Source organism: Elephas maximus, chromosome 22, assembly GCF_024166365.1.
Source record: "Elephas maximus indicus isolate mEleMax1 chromosome 22, mEleMax1 primary haplotype, whole genome shotgun sequence".
Classification (NCBI taxonomy): Eukaryota; Metazoa; Chordata; class Mammalia; order Proboscidea; family Elephantidae; genus Elephas; species Elephas maximus.
In genome coordinates this window covers 635627-650317 of record NC_064840.1, presented here as the reverse complement: position 1 = coordinate 650317, position 14691 = coordinate 635627, and the positions used below count along the sequence as shown (strand labels likewise).

At 53.1% G+C, this 14691-nt stretch overlaps 1 protein-coding gene across 3 annotated transcripts in view; it reads right to left on the bottom strand.

The window, feature by feature from the left end:
• Positions 1 to 9478, bottom strand: part of GALNT9 (polypeptide N-acetylgalactosaminyltransferase 9) — a 111854-nt gene extending 102376 nt beyond the window's left edge. For 2 of the 3 annotated variants that reach the window (XR_007514888.1, XM_049865881.1), the window contains exon 1: positions 9198 to 9478. Coding sequence is in view for 1 of the 3 variants with exons in the window: in XM_049865881.1 (XP_049721838.1) it covers positions 9198 to 9438 (241 nt within the window). In the remaining 2 variants the exon portion in view is untranslated. The remainder of the gene's footprint in view (positions 1 to 9197) is intronic. The other variant, XM_049865882.1, reaches the window with a different exon arrangement.
• Between the last annotated feature and the right edge of the window lie 5213 nt (positions 9479 to 14691).

Genomic DNA, 14691 nt, shown 5'->3' with positions numbered 1-14691 from the left:
TTTCTTAGAGCAGGGAGGCAGGGCTGCACATAGTCACAGGCCCCTCTGCCTGGGCCTTTTGGGTCCAAGCCCCAGCCCTGTGACCGCAGACCACCAGGCATACAAACCTGACATCCAGCTGATGTATGTGATACTGTACTTGGACCCCTGCTGAGCTTAAAGGCCTTCAACTTTAGGGCCACACAGGGAGCCTGGTAAAAGCAGCTTCCCGGGCCCCACCCAGACCTACTGGGATGGATGCTGGGAATTTGCACTGTGACCTGTCTCCCATGTGGCTTTAGTAGGCTTATTTATGGCATCAAGCCCACAGCAGTCACCTGGGCTGCCAACCCCAAAGCTGTGCCGCATGCGCTTCTAATTCCCAGGCAGATCCCCAATTTTGTCCAGATATCCACCCTCTTCTATACGCTAGTGGTGAGCAGGCCCCGCCTCCGCCCCACCCTAGAGGGAGGGTCATGACTGGGCCTGCCCAGTAGGGTGGCCCTGCCCTCCTCACCTGTGATGGGTCAGGCTAGGGTGTACCTTTTGCTGATGAGAGTGCACCTTCAGAAGGTTTCCTGGCTCCCAAGAAGAGATACAGAATCCCTGGGTGGTGCAAATGGTGAATGGATGCAGCTGCTGACCGTAAGGTTGGAGGTTTGAGTCCACCCAGAGGCCCCACCCAGAAGGAAGGCCTGGCAATCTACTTCCGAAAATCGGCCATTGAAAACCCTATGAATCACAATAGAACGTTGTCCAACACGGTGCTAGAAGATGAGCCCACTAGGTTGGAAGGCACTCAGAATACACAGTGGCTGCAGCAATGGACTCGAGCACACCAGTGATCATGAAGATGGCGCAGGACTAGGCAATGTTTCATTCTGTTGTGCATGGGGCCGCCATGAGTCAGAACCAAGTGGATGACAACTAACAATAACAGGTCCGAGTGGAATCATGAACGGGCTTTAAGGACTGACAGAGACACATTGCTGTTCCCACCATAAATGGAATATGACTGTTCCTGGGATACAGATGCATGCATCAGACAGCCCTGCTCAAGAACCTACAACTACATCCCAACACCTACAGGATACTCAATGCCTTGTCCAGGGCCCCCGGGCTAAGAGCATTTTGTCCTGCCAACCCCCAAGGCCATCTCCCCCGACACTCTCCCTGAGCCCCCTCTCCAGAACCTGGGACTCTGTCCTGCTGTGAGGATGCCTGCTGCCCCCACCTGCATGCTGTCCTTCAGCCTTCTCATAGCTGGCTCCTCTCTCCATCCAAGGCTCTGTCCAAATATTGTCAGAGAGGAGCCTGATTCCCATCTGAAGATCGCCCTGACCCCTGTTACCCTCCATCACTGTTGTTCTCCCAGCATGCGTCTCATCTGAAATGACCCTGTTTTTGCCACTTGTCCTCCTCACTGGCATCAGCCCCAGAGGCAGGAGCTTATCTGCCGCATTCATGAGGAACCCTCCATGATACAGTATCAAGAGCATCCTCAGGAACGGAGGGACCCCTGGATAAATGGGGTGGAGAGGGACCTTCCTTCTGTGAATGTCGAGCCCATGGACATTCATCCCAGCCCAGGAAGGGCCCCGGTCCCAGTCACTGAGCTCCCACCAGAAACCCTCCCAGGAGGAGGCAGACTGTGCCTAAGGAAGAGGCAGCTTCCTCCCTCCTCCTTCCAACCCCATCTTTGTAATACGCCCCCTCCTGGGTCCAAATGGTGGGAATGACCTGAGGGTGTGAGAGACACCCCTGCTGCCCCCAGCCCCAGCAGGAATAACCAGCAGGAGGACCCAGAATAAGAAGCAAGAACTCTTGGAGACCAGGGCCTGCGACAGTCCATATTGCTCTGCCCCCCTCTCACTACCACACTGTGAGATAATGCAGTTCTTAAGTACCTTTTAAAGAACCCAGAAATGAGTTCCTACTTTCTGTGGGTGGCAATTAATGGGGAAGATTGTCAGACTTGAGCTGACACTGACAACCACCCAATCACCCAGTGGTGTGGTTGGAAAGACGGTCTACCTACGGGGGTTCACGAGGGAAATGGGCTCCCTGAGGGCGTATCACGGGACCATCCAGCCATGGGCCTGCCTCACCTCTCCTTCCCGCAGCCACGGGCTTCTCCATCTCCTCCCCCCACAAAGGTGCCTGTGCTTTGTGAGAGCAGAACGAAGATGCTGCCCAGAATGAGCTTCAGACTTGGATCCTATCCTGGGATGTCTTCAGTGGGACATCTGATATGGAAATTTATAGAGATGTGTTTTTGTCGCATTTCCAGCCAGTGAAGGATCTACTGTCCTTTCAGAAAATAGTTCCCAGCCTCTGAAATATGCAGATTGCTGAGCTGAATTGTAAATGCAATCACTGGCCCCCGCAAGCCGGAGTCACTGCCGGCATGAATTATTCCCAGAAATGCTGGCCCACTAGACCTGTACACAAGCTGAGGACAAAGGCAGGCCTGGAGGCCGGCTCCCCACCAATGGGAATGACGTGAGAGGCCTTTGTCAAGGGGTGCGGTGTCACTGCATCTCACCCCACACCGCAACTGTCCATTGTCCAGGTCTGCACATGAAGGACGGATCCACACGTTCTTATAGATCTGTGGTCTAAAGGGTCTCACAAGAAGAAGTCGGGGTAGGAGCACGCTTAAAGAGGAGAGGAAAGACACAAATAGGAGCACACTTAAAGAGGAGGGAAGATACAAATAGGAGCACACTTAGAGAGGAGAGAAAAGATACAAATAGGAGCATGCTTAAAGAGGAGAGGAAAGACACAAATAGGAGCACACTTAAAGAGGAGAGGAAACATACAAATAGGAGCACCTTAAAGAGGAGAGAAGATACAGATAGGAGCACCTTAAAGAGGAGAGGAAAGATACAAAACCAGAAAGCTCTTCCTCTTCTCAGTGGGAACAAAACGTAACCACAGGCGCCTCTGAGGGCCACGGACACAGGACAATGGAGAAGACAGACGAGGGAATCACTGCAACACAGCCCCCGACCCGCCCTCACCACTGGTGGGAGAGACTGTGCTCCCATTGGGGATGTTCATTATTTTCTCACTCTTTGTAGTAAATGAGTACAATGAGTGAGCTGTGAAGCTGATGAATCTGATACTGGGGATGTTGTCGTTAGGTGCCGTAGAGTCGGTTCTGACTCACAGCGACCCTGCGCACCACGGAATGAAACACTGCCCGGTCCTGCGCCATCCTTACAATCATTGTTATGCTTGAGCTCATTGTTGTGTCAATCCACTTCGTTGAGGGTCTTCCTCTTTTCCGCTGACCCCGTACTCTGCCAAGCATGATGTCCTTCTCCAGGGACTGATCCCTCCTGACAACATGTCCAAAGTATGTAAGACACAGTCTCGCCATCCTCGCTTCTAAGGAGCATCCTGGTTGTACTTCCTCCAAGACAGATTTGTTCATTCTTTTGGCAGTCCACGGTATATTCACTATTCTTCGCGAACACCACAATGCAAAGGCATCAATTCTTCTTCGGTCTTTCTTATTCATTGTCCAGCTTTCACTTGCATAAATGTGGACGGCATTTTAAAACAAGACTTCAGGATGCACCATTAAAGTGTTGAATGGATCATGGTCATTTTTTCTGGCCCCCACAATGCTGACTGTTTTGAATAGCAATGTAGGGATGTTATAACTCATAAAGTAATACAGGAAAGGGTAACAAGTGCTAGACTCAAGCTGGAAAGCCCCTGAAGCCAGCGGTGGGCCATTTTTGGAAATGAAACTTACAAATTACTGGGCGAAGCTTTCTGGAGGAAATCACATTCACTAACTAGTAGAATATTTGAACGCATTTCCAAAATGGAATTGCTTATGTGTAATGGGAACTTGGAATCCCTTTTCTAGAAACTAATGTCTTATCCACACACAGGAGGCTCGTGGGGATGAAGACACCAGGACAGGCACACAGTGTAGGCCAATAAATGCTCAAAGATGGAGCCATCAGAGCAACCAGACGCCTTCTAGGAATGCTGGGACCCTCTTCTCAGACAGCTATTCCCTTCTCCACAACACACTTCACACTTCACCCAACCCTTTATCCACTGAAACAGTGTTGACAGGCATCCCTTCTGTGCTGGAGGTGACAAGCAGGAGGAACAAGTTCGCTGTCCTCTTGGAACTTATGTTCCAGGGCCGTGTTTGAAAACTTGAGTGAGCAAGAGGCTGTTCATGGGGTGGAGAGACCAGGGGCCTACTGCCCATTTGGGGTGAGGAATCTTTGGATAGATTCCTTTGGGACCCCACATTTGCCTCTCAGCTGTGATGTCTGCCTAACACTCAAGCAAACATCATTACTTTCCACTCGGGTGCAGGAACACATCTTCATACCTAGATGTTTGCCCTTTTGGGTCCAAGGCACCTTTTGGGAAAGTGTGTTATTCTTTCCCCGTTCCCTCCTTTCTCACCTCCCTCTGGGACTTCAGTCCTAGATCAGCAGGAATCTTGCTTGTTCATAACTGATGGAGCTGAGACTACGGGTTGGATTTCGGCCTCCTGATCAGATACCTAAGAACCCATCTGGTCGGGGCAGGCTTGGGGACGTGCACCCCTTGTAGTAACCTGACAACTCATTCCCCCGATTCCTCCTACCCTATCCCCGAAGTCCCCCAACAGTGACACCCCCTCAAACCAGGTTTTCCCAGAGTATGGGATCTGATAGGACCAGCGTGCAGAGGTGACTTGGGGTGGGTAATGGACACAGCACTAAAAACAACACCAAATCACACCATGAGAAACACGTTCCCTTTTCAAGTCTGTTTCAGCCTTCTGACTTCTTCAAGTAGATGGTCTTAGTCTGGCACTAATAGGGCTCCCACACGCCCCTTGCACTTGTTAGTCTCCCTTTTTGATGAGGGAAGAGCAGGCTATGGGCTCAGGGCCGTCCAGTGGCAACAGTGTCTCACTGGACTCCATTACCTTCATCTGTATAGTCACTTTCTACTTATGGGCATGGTGGTGATACACAGTCTTCCTCTAAGATAAATTCATTTAAGCAAAAGTGGTGAATTGTTTAGAGGAAAGTCCACTCATTTGTTCATTCAAAAAGTATTTATGGAGCTCTGACTATTTCACTGTCTTGGAGGTCATAGCCATGACAAAACAAACTAACGTTCTCACCCTCAGTGGAAAGAACAGTACAGGCATTGTGCATAAATAGGAGAAAACTATGGAAGTTGTATGTGAGTTTCTGGAGTTGGGGAGAGAGCAGTTTCAGCCTAGGATTTGGAGCCAGCACCCCGGGGGAGGAACAAGGGGGACTGGTGTTTGCAGAGGTACCAGAAGGCTGCCTGCACCCCTGGGAATGTGCTGGTCAGCACCCATTATTCTACCATTGGACCTTCTTGGTTTTTCAACAACGGTGGAAATGTAAATCATTCTAAAGCAAGTACTGCTTTAAGCTGCGGCAACTACTGACTTCCCAGACGGTGTAGGCCAGGTCATTCTGTCTCGCTGCCTCCCGGCCTTCCCACCTGTAAAGCGAGAGCCCATACAGCACTGACGTTCTGAAGGTAACATGGTGCTGTGTGAGCTTGTGCTGTGTGGTCCAGTTAGGGGGGCTATGCATGTATGCACTGACTTTAGAAACAGCCTTCTTCAAAAAACAAACAAACACAAAGCCAAAACCAAACCCGCCTTCCCTCCCCCAGCTCCATGGGCTCATTCCTCCTGAGGGGTCCTCAGGACATGGCAAAGGCATGAGGAGAATGGGCCTGCCAGAGAGGGCCAAGTTCTTCCCTCTGCTGATCGAGGAGATTTAGACTGATCCAGTCCCTAAGCAAAAATGGTTAACATACTCGGCTGCTAATCAGAAGGCTGGAGGTTAGAGTCTACCCAGAGGTGCCTTGGACGAAGGGCCTGGCAGTCTCCTGAAAAACCAGCCGTCAAAGACCCTATGGAGCACAGTTCTACTCTGTTACACATGGGGTCACCATAAGTCAGAGTTAACTGGTTTTTTTAGTTTGTTTTTGATGTGCCAGACCCTAATACTAGGTGCTTACCTATACCTGTTTAATGATGGGACAGCAAAAATGGATGAGCATGTTTTAAATCTGTAGAGGCTTAATATTGGAACACAGAGAGGTAAACTCTGCAAGCAAGCAGGAGCACCTCAGAAGCTCCTGCACCCCCCCCCCCCATCACTAAGGACTGGATAGTCTTCATAAAGGCAGAGGTTGCGAATACCCAGACATCCACAGGAGACATTTCTTTCCTTTCTCCTTTGGTCTAGCTCACTGGTTCTCAAACCGAGTATTCATAAGAATGCTGAACACTGTGTGCAATTTAAGAGATTTTCAGAAGGATGACTTCGTCTATAAACATTTTCGTCTTGCCCTGAGCACTGAATTTCGGGGCTCACACTCAGGCCACACAGGATGTGACTGCACCGTACTTCCTGCAAGAACGTCCAACCAGAACACTGGCTTCACGCTCCCTCTACCCCCAGGCCCTATGCATTTGAATCTCACATGCCACTTAATGGTCCTTTGCCAAGGTCAGTAAGACATCGCCAATAAAGGTCACTGGGCCAGCTGAAGAAAGGGCACGGGGTGTTGCCTGCTCCGGCTCACTCCCGTAACCCGCAACCCGCGCACCTCCCTGTCTCGCCTTCTCAGAGCTGGATGTGGCTTCTCCCCCTCCAGGGACACCCTGCTCTTCCCACCAGGCCCTTCAAAAAAGGATGGATATGCCCAGGAGGCAGGCAGGGCAGAGAAAACACAAGTGATAAATCAATTTAGTTTTGGATTTCTCCCTCTCCTTTCTAAACTCGGCAGAATTAGTATCTGGTGGAAACTCCCAGGAATCAATTTTGCATTTTTCAGATCTAAGATAGAGCAGGTCGTGGGGAGAGAGTCAGGCCATGGGGGGCAGGCCATGGGAACTGGGCCATGGGGAGAGGGGACAGGCCATGGGGGATAGGGCTTGCCCCTCCAGGAAGCCTCCCTCTGCTTTTCTTAGCACCTTTCAACAAGAGATCTGCACAGATTTGGAGGGGGTACAGTTTTCAGACGGTTCTGTGTGAACAGATGCCAACCCCACTTCTGCACTACCCTCTCCTTGGGGGCCAACCTGGATGTGCATTGGTTTTGTGTGTCTCTTGTCATGTTCAGGGACAAGTGTGAATGACTACCAGGTTCCACACTATGTTGGGCACATGGAATACAGAGGGGATGTGGTACAGCCTCATCAGAAGAGGGCAGAGAGGGCGCAAGGAAGAGGAAGAGGACAGACACAGCCACAGAGAGAGAGAGCAGCGGATGGAGAGGAGGGAGGAGGAGGATACAGGCAGGGGGAGGGAGCTTAGAAAGGGGGGATGGAGAAGAAAGAGAAGGAAGGAAAGGAAAAAGGCCAGGAAGGAGGGCAGGAGAAGAGAAGGAAGGGGGAGGGGTAGGAGGAAGAAGCCAGGAGGAGAGAGGACAGAAGAGCAGAAGGGAGACAGAGGGGACAGGTGGGGGTGTCCCACTTTTTGCACAGCTCCCTTATCTCCCCGTTGTGTCGGGGAGGTAGAGCAAAGGTCCTGGCTCCTTCTCACCTTGAAGGGCGAGGCAAGGAAAGGCCTCACAGAGCCAAAGCTGGCCGCTGTGAGGTTACACAACCCCGCGTGCTGCCAGCGTTTTTATATAATCCTCGGGTCCTCCCCATAAAACAGACCATAACACCGTGGCAAATGCACCTCCATAAAGCACTGTGCTATTACAGGGCATGCCACCTTCCAGGCAACGAATCGCCACCGGAACGGCCAAGCAGCCACTTGAACTCAACTTTTCTCCCCTGTGGCTTCAGCCCAGAAGAGATCAGAAAAGCCATAAAGCTCGTCAGCAGCATCTCCAGGGAAGATCGGGAGTTCTGTGGGTGACAAGGAGGTGCCCGGGAGGCCAGGAGGTTGCTCTCCGCGCAGGGAGCAGTGCTGCAGACTAAACAAAGGCTTTGGAGGTCCTCACAGGGCAGCCCAGCCTGGCGCAGGCTGGGAGCTGCTGCCCAAGGCCTGCCATGATGTCCCCTCCTGGCAGGGACCCCATGACTGCCCTCCTGTCTTCAGGGGCCCTGACACACACCCCAGCAGGACTGCAGACCCTGAGGAGCTGTCTGCATAGCCCAGCTCCCACACCCCCTACTGGAGCCTGTTACTGATACTTCCTGGAGGAGGTTTGCTGGTGCTGCCGATGCAGAAACCAGGGCTGTCGGCACAGACAAGAAAGAAAAATCCCACTAATTTTGTAAATGCACACAAACTTTCCCCCTCCTTCCTCAGGACCTCCGCGCAGTGCAAGCCTAGGCCAGTGGTGCTTCTCCAATAGCTGCCTCTTCCTGTCTTGCTGCCTCCAAAGTGGAAGAGTGCTCCAGCCCCCAGCTGCAGCTCCTGGCCCTGACCCTTGTGGTCCCAGGCTCTGGCTGACGCACACCAGCACCCACCGCTGAGGAGCTGGACTTTCTGCAGATGCCTCCAAGGACTCGAGGCCCCAGTCACACTACCCTTGAAGTCCATTGGTGATTGATTCCTGTCAGACCCTTGGCTAAGCCCTTCACTGCATTTGTCCACAGTCACCAGCACATGGCTTCACACTTCTCGCACAACAAAACTTTGCAGAGCAGGCCCTGGCTGTCCCCATGGCGGGAGCCCTCTAGACCCGAGTGGCTGTAGGCCAGCATCCTTTCTCCATGGCATTGGTTAATGACCTGGAGCCTTAGAGGCTGAGGACACAATATCAGCAACCATTCTCTCTCCACTTCAGGGGGGAGGGGAGCAACTCCAGTTGAAGCCGTGGCACCTGCAACTACTGGAGAAGTACCACTGGCCCCTCGTCCTCACACCTGGGCATTGCCTGGTCTTAGAGCGGGTCCTCAGAGCTCTGGAGAAGTTCTTTCAAGTTGTCTCAGAGAGTAGGTTTGGCGACATCGAGGGTGAGGAATGGGGAGGGATGTTCTCAAGTATCCACTGGATAAGGAAAGAATGAATGATGGGTCATCCAGGTCAAGCCCTGGATCCCTCAAAGAGCCCTTCTCTTTTCTATCTGCCCCCTACCCATTCCTCCCAAAGTAACAGAGAAGGCGCTTCCACCCAAGGGGCTTCCCTTCAACACGGTTCCAGTGACTCCAAGTGGAGTGTCTCCAGCACCGGGGACAATCTTCCTCCCACTCCCTGCCTGCCCCTTTGTCCTGCGCGGACCGCTGTGGGTCTCACCATTCAGCTGGTTGTAGACCACCTCCTCCAGGTGGTCAAGCCGTTGCAGGATGGCCTCCCGGTCCACCAGCGCGCCCACCTTTGCGTGCCGGCTGCGCACCCGGCGGTCGGCGCTGCGCACGATCTGCACTAGCTCCTCGGAGCGGTCCTGCAGGCGGCAGTACACGGAGAAGAGGATGATGCCCACGAAAACCAGGATGTTGACCGTCAGCAAAGTTTTGATCTTCCTGGCCACCGCCATGAACGCGGCTGGGAGCTGGGGGCTGCCTCACCCGCGGGGCATCCCCGTGGGCCCGGCGGCTGCAGGAGCCTCCGCCCGGCTCGCCACTTCGGGGACCATGAGCCAGCACCGGCCTCGTCGCGGGGCCGCCGGAGACAGCGGGGGCGAAGAGCCAGCACGCCACCGGGCGCCCGGGGCGGCGGGAGCTGTCCCCTTCAGCACCACCCGCGCTCCGCGCGCCCTTGGCGCGGCCCCGGCCCGGCTCAGCGCGCCCGGCCGCCGCTGCCCTGTCTCCCAGCGCTCGGGGGCTGCTCCGGGCTGCGGGCGCGGGGGGTGGCCGGCATCCTCCGCAGAGGGAGGGGGCGCGGCCGCGTCTCGGGGAGCGGCGGGAGCGGGCCTGGAGGAGCCGGAAGCACAGGGCACCGCTGGAGACCGCGAGGGAGGCGCCGGGCTGGCCGGCTGGGCGCTCCGGCTGCCGCTGTCCGCTCCAGCCCGCCCCGCAGCCACGGCGCCGGTACGGAGTGACGCGGTCTCCAAACTCATCAGCATGCACGCGGCGAGCCCACGTCCCCGCCCCCCTGCAGCCTCCACCTCAGGGACCGCCCAGCCGCGCAGCCCCGCCCGCCCGCCGGCTGGGGCGCGGGGGTTGGGGGCTCCCAGGTAGCCCCCCGGCGAGGCCGGGGCGGGGACAGCTGTCGGAACCTGCGCGGGAGGGCTGGGCGGACCTCGGCCAAGCGCAGGAGGGCGCGGCCGGGTCAGACCGCCCCCATCCCCCTCTCCGCCCCTTCCCTGCACGCCGAGGGTCCCATGATCCCAGGCCCCCCGCCCCCGCCAGTTAGAATGAAGCCTGAACCTGACTAGAGGGAGGCGGGGCCCTGGCCAAGGCTGTGTTGTCTGCGTGAATTGGCGGGGGGGGGCTCTGTAAGAGGGGGGCGACAGAGTCAGGCCAGGGGCTGGATCGGAGCCCCCCTTGTGGTCTCCTGCCCACCTCTCCCTTCTCGAAGCCAAGCTGTATCTCCTCTGGGCCTCGCTCTCCTTCCCCCTCTCTGGGCTGGGGGTGAGTGAGCTTGAGATTCAATCCAATCTCAGAGAACCACCAGGCTGGGCCCTGGACACCTGCCAGGAGGAGAAAGAGGGGCCGTGGATGCAACAGCCTAGAGTCACTGATTCTGAGAACTTTAGGTGAGATGTATGGCTTGAATAAAACCACTGCTCCAATCTCTGACCTAGCCCCCAAATGGCATTTTATAGGTGAGCTTACTGGTGTCCAGACAGAAGAGAGACCAGTGTGACTGCTGACTTTTGAGTCCTGCAGGTTAAGCACCAAAAAGGCAGAGGTTTCCGTCTGTGCTGTTCATCCATGAGCCCGCGCCTGAAACAATGCCCTGCGTATGGCTCATGCTTAATAAACATTTGCTGGAATGTACAGATATGAATAAGGCAAGGCCCTTCCTTTGCTTTCTCAGGCCATCTGTCACAAGAACTTCAGAAGACCATACCAGGAAAGACCCAGCCACTGGGGCCCCAGGCAGCTGTCTATCTAGTGTTTCCTGTAAGAGTCACTTGTCCTAGGAAGGCTGGCTTAATCACAGCTCCAGGTGGTCCTTAGGATGCAGCAAGTCTGGTCAACACGGGTCTGTTTTTGATAAAGAAAGAGCCACTCCTATCTCTCTCCTTAAGAAATATTGTATTTTTCTGTTTACAAAATGCCAGGTTGTAAGCTGTTTCCCAATTTTAGGAAAACAGCTTTTGGAATAATAATGCAAATAGCTAACAGTTATTCAGTGCTAACACCGTTCTATGTCCCTTATGGCTATGGACCCATCAGTGCTAACAGCAACCACATTAAACACAAACTCATATCATCGCAGCTTTACTTGTGAGGAGACAGAGGCACAGAGCAGGTGAGCCCTTTGCTCAAGGTCACATGGATGGTAGGACATGGATCTGGGATTCAAGCCCAGACAGTTGGGCTCCAGAATCAAATTTATTAGCCACTGTCGCTCAAGGAAAAAACCAAGCACTTTTCATTATATGTTTATTGAAAGCGATGTTAAAGTGGTTTTCCAGGAGAAAACATTATTTTGTTCATGTAAATACATTTTGTTGCATTCTAAAATCTAGTAGGAAATGATACATCCATCTAAGCGTGCACCAATATTTAGCTAAATTTCATTTGAAATACGAGCACATGGGACATGAGAAACCTTGGGGGAGTAAACCAGTTTTCTGTCGCATCTACTCCCACTCATGGCACCCCCATGCGTGTCAGAGTAGAACTGTGCTCCACAGGGTTTACAGTGGCTGCGTCTTCTGAAGCAGATTGCTGGGCCTTTCTTCTGAGACACCTCTGGGTGGGCCGTAACCATCAAACTTTTGGTTAGTTGCTGAACATGCAACTCTTTGTACCACCCAGGGGCTGAGTGGTCATTTGATTTTTACAGTACACCGAATGCTCAATTGTGAGTTGTTAGATATACTCAAATAACATGAGGTGTGAGGCAGCACCCATGGATGGAGATGCAAACCTTATTGGGGACATCAATGCTTAAGGATCCACGTGTGCATACTACACACATGCCTGTCCACCACCGTTGTCCCTCTGTGATGATCAAACCCTGGCCTCCCAATGGCTCCCTGGGAGGCGCCCGCTTTAGAATCATGGACATGCCTGTGGTCAAGTGCTGATTTATTGATGGAGAGCAAATCCTTGCCCATACTGCAGAAATTCCCTAGGAGGCATTGGGAGAGCCTACGGAGTATTGTGGTGTGGTGCAGTGAATTACTTAATATTACCCTTCTAGCCAGTTTTTGTAACTCCCACCAAATGACTGGGTGAAACTATTCAAATGAGATGCTTGTGGCTCACCCAGGGGACTGGATAGCTTGCCAATAATGTAAATAAGGCGCATGGAACCCTGTGGAGATAAGACCATGCAAATGAGATGCATAGAACCCTGGTGAGGGAGTTGGTCAGTTTTGCCATCTGCTAGGCTTAACATGAGCCATCCCAGAGGCAGAAAGAGGGACCTCACTAAAATCAAGAAAGTAGAGCTTGGTGTAGAGAGTGTCCTTTGGACCCAGGGTCCCTGTGCTAAGAGCCTTCTAGACTCAGGAGACGGAGAGAGCTGCAACACAGAAGACGGCAAGATGGTGAGAAGCAGTGGCAGAGAAATGGCGGCAGCTGAGACAGCAGAACCAGGAGACCAGCAGGAGATGGCCAGGTGGGCTTCCCCACCCACGGAGTGAGAGCTGAGCACCTTCAGGCTTATTGGTGGATGACGGAGCTAAAGAGCTTTGTGACACCTGCCTGAGCAGGGCAGGGGCCAGACCAGCCCAAGAGGCCCAGGGGGCCGAGGGCCCAAGGGCCAGAGAGAGGCCTGCCTGTGTGTGCAGCTGAGAAGAGGCTGTCCTGATCAAAGAACAGTATTCTGAGTCCTTCCTGAACCTGAATTGTAACCTGCTACTTCCCTAATAAACCCCATAGTCATGAGTATTGTCTGTGGGTTCTATGTGGCCATTGCAATGAATTATGGAACCCAACGGAGAAGGAGAGGGTGCCATGGGGGAGAGAGCTGGTGTAAAAAAAAAAAAAACTTGGTAAAAAGGTTGATGGGTGGACACATGTCTGACCTCGGCCTCATAGGTATCAGCCTTGGGCTGTTGATCTTGACTCTCCTTCCCCCTTGTGAAGTTGGAGGAGGTCAGACATCCCTGCCAAGCCATGTTCGCATGTGGTCGTTTGCTGGAAAGCCCTGAGGAATCGGGCACCGTGTCGACAGAGGCCATGAGAAGGCAGAGGAGCAGAAATTCAAGATGACTCCTGTTAAGGGGAAAGCTGTCGTTAGCTGACACCGAGTCAGCCCCGACTCATGGTGGCCCCGTGCTCAGTGGAACAAAACGCCGCCTGGTCGTGGATTGGACCGTTGTGATCTGAAACCTGTTCAGCATCAACACGCAAGTCTCTATGACAGACGGGTGGTGGCTCGACTGAGGTGCACCGGCCGGGGATTAAACTCAGGTCCCCCACGTGGAAGCCAGGAATTCCACCACTGAACCACCACTGCCGTCGAGGGGAATGCTGGGTTCTTCAATGTCAATGAAGTCAAATTCTGTTGGGAGTTTAGACTTGAGAGACCACACAGATCTGATCAGAATTCACCCTGAGCTGGGCCTTGCTTTGTTCTGGAAACACAAACAGAAGCTCAAGAGTCAGAGAAGGGGTTTCTTCTACGTCATGGAAGTTCAGCCTGGGCATGCGGCATGCCGTGCTGTGACGTCTACGTCTGTCAGTCAGGGCAGGCTGAGTGGTGTGGTGGTAACAAACCACCTCCACGTCCGAATGGCGTCTACAGTGCAGGGTTATTTCGTGCACAGACTGCGTGCCCACAGTGTTCTGTGCCGGGCTGTCCGACTGCAGTCACTCTGGGGCCTAGACTGATGGAGCAGCCACCACCTCGAATGGTGCCAGGTGCTGTGCCAAAGGGAGATCTTGGGAGGGTCTCGTGCGCTTGTTGTTAGCTACTGTGGAGTTGCCTCCGACTCATGGAGACCCCACGTACAACAGAATGTGCCATCTTCACGATCGGCGTACTCAAGTCCATTGTTGCAGCCGCTGTGTATTTTGAATGCCTCCCAACCTAGGGGGCTCACCTTCCAGCACTATGTACACAATGTTCTGTTGTGATCAGAGGATTTTCAATGGCTGATTTTTGGAAGTAGATCTCCAGGCCTTTCTTCCCAGCCTGTCTTAGTCTAGAAGCTCCACTGAAACCTGTCCATGAGTGGTCGTGCAGGTGTTTGGAATACCAGTGGCATAGCTTCCAGCATCACAGCAACACACAAGCCATCACACTACAACAGACTGACGGGTGGAGGTGGAAGGCTCATACTGGCTATTACGTGCCCAGCCTAGAAGTGATACTTGCTATTTCCACTCTCAACTTACTGGTCTCTTAAGCTCAAGCAGAGGGGGTGGGAGTGATGCTCTGCCATGTACTTGGGAGGCGGAGAGCTGGAGATGCGTCTACATTCAGGATCGACACCGCAACCTTCCAGAAACCAGGATTTTATTCCAGACTCACCACACCCCCAAACATATGCTCCTCAGGGTAGCCGTGCATGATGTATTTCAGACTGGAATGGAATGCAACCATTTTACAGAAGACGAAACCAAAGAATGACTAAGGGGTGAGCTTCAGTTTAGTCTAAATTCACTGATGAGGTTGGATCTTTTATATATATATAATATTTTACTGGTTTTTGGTGAAAGTT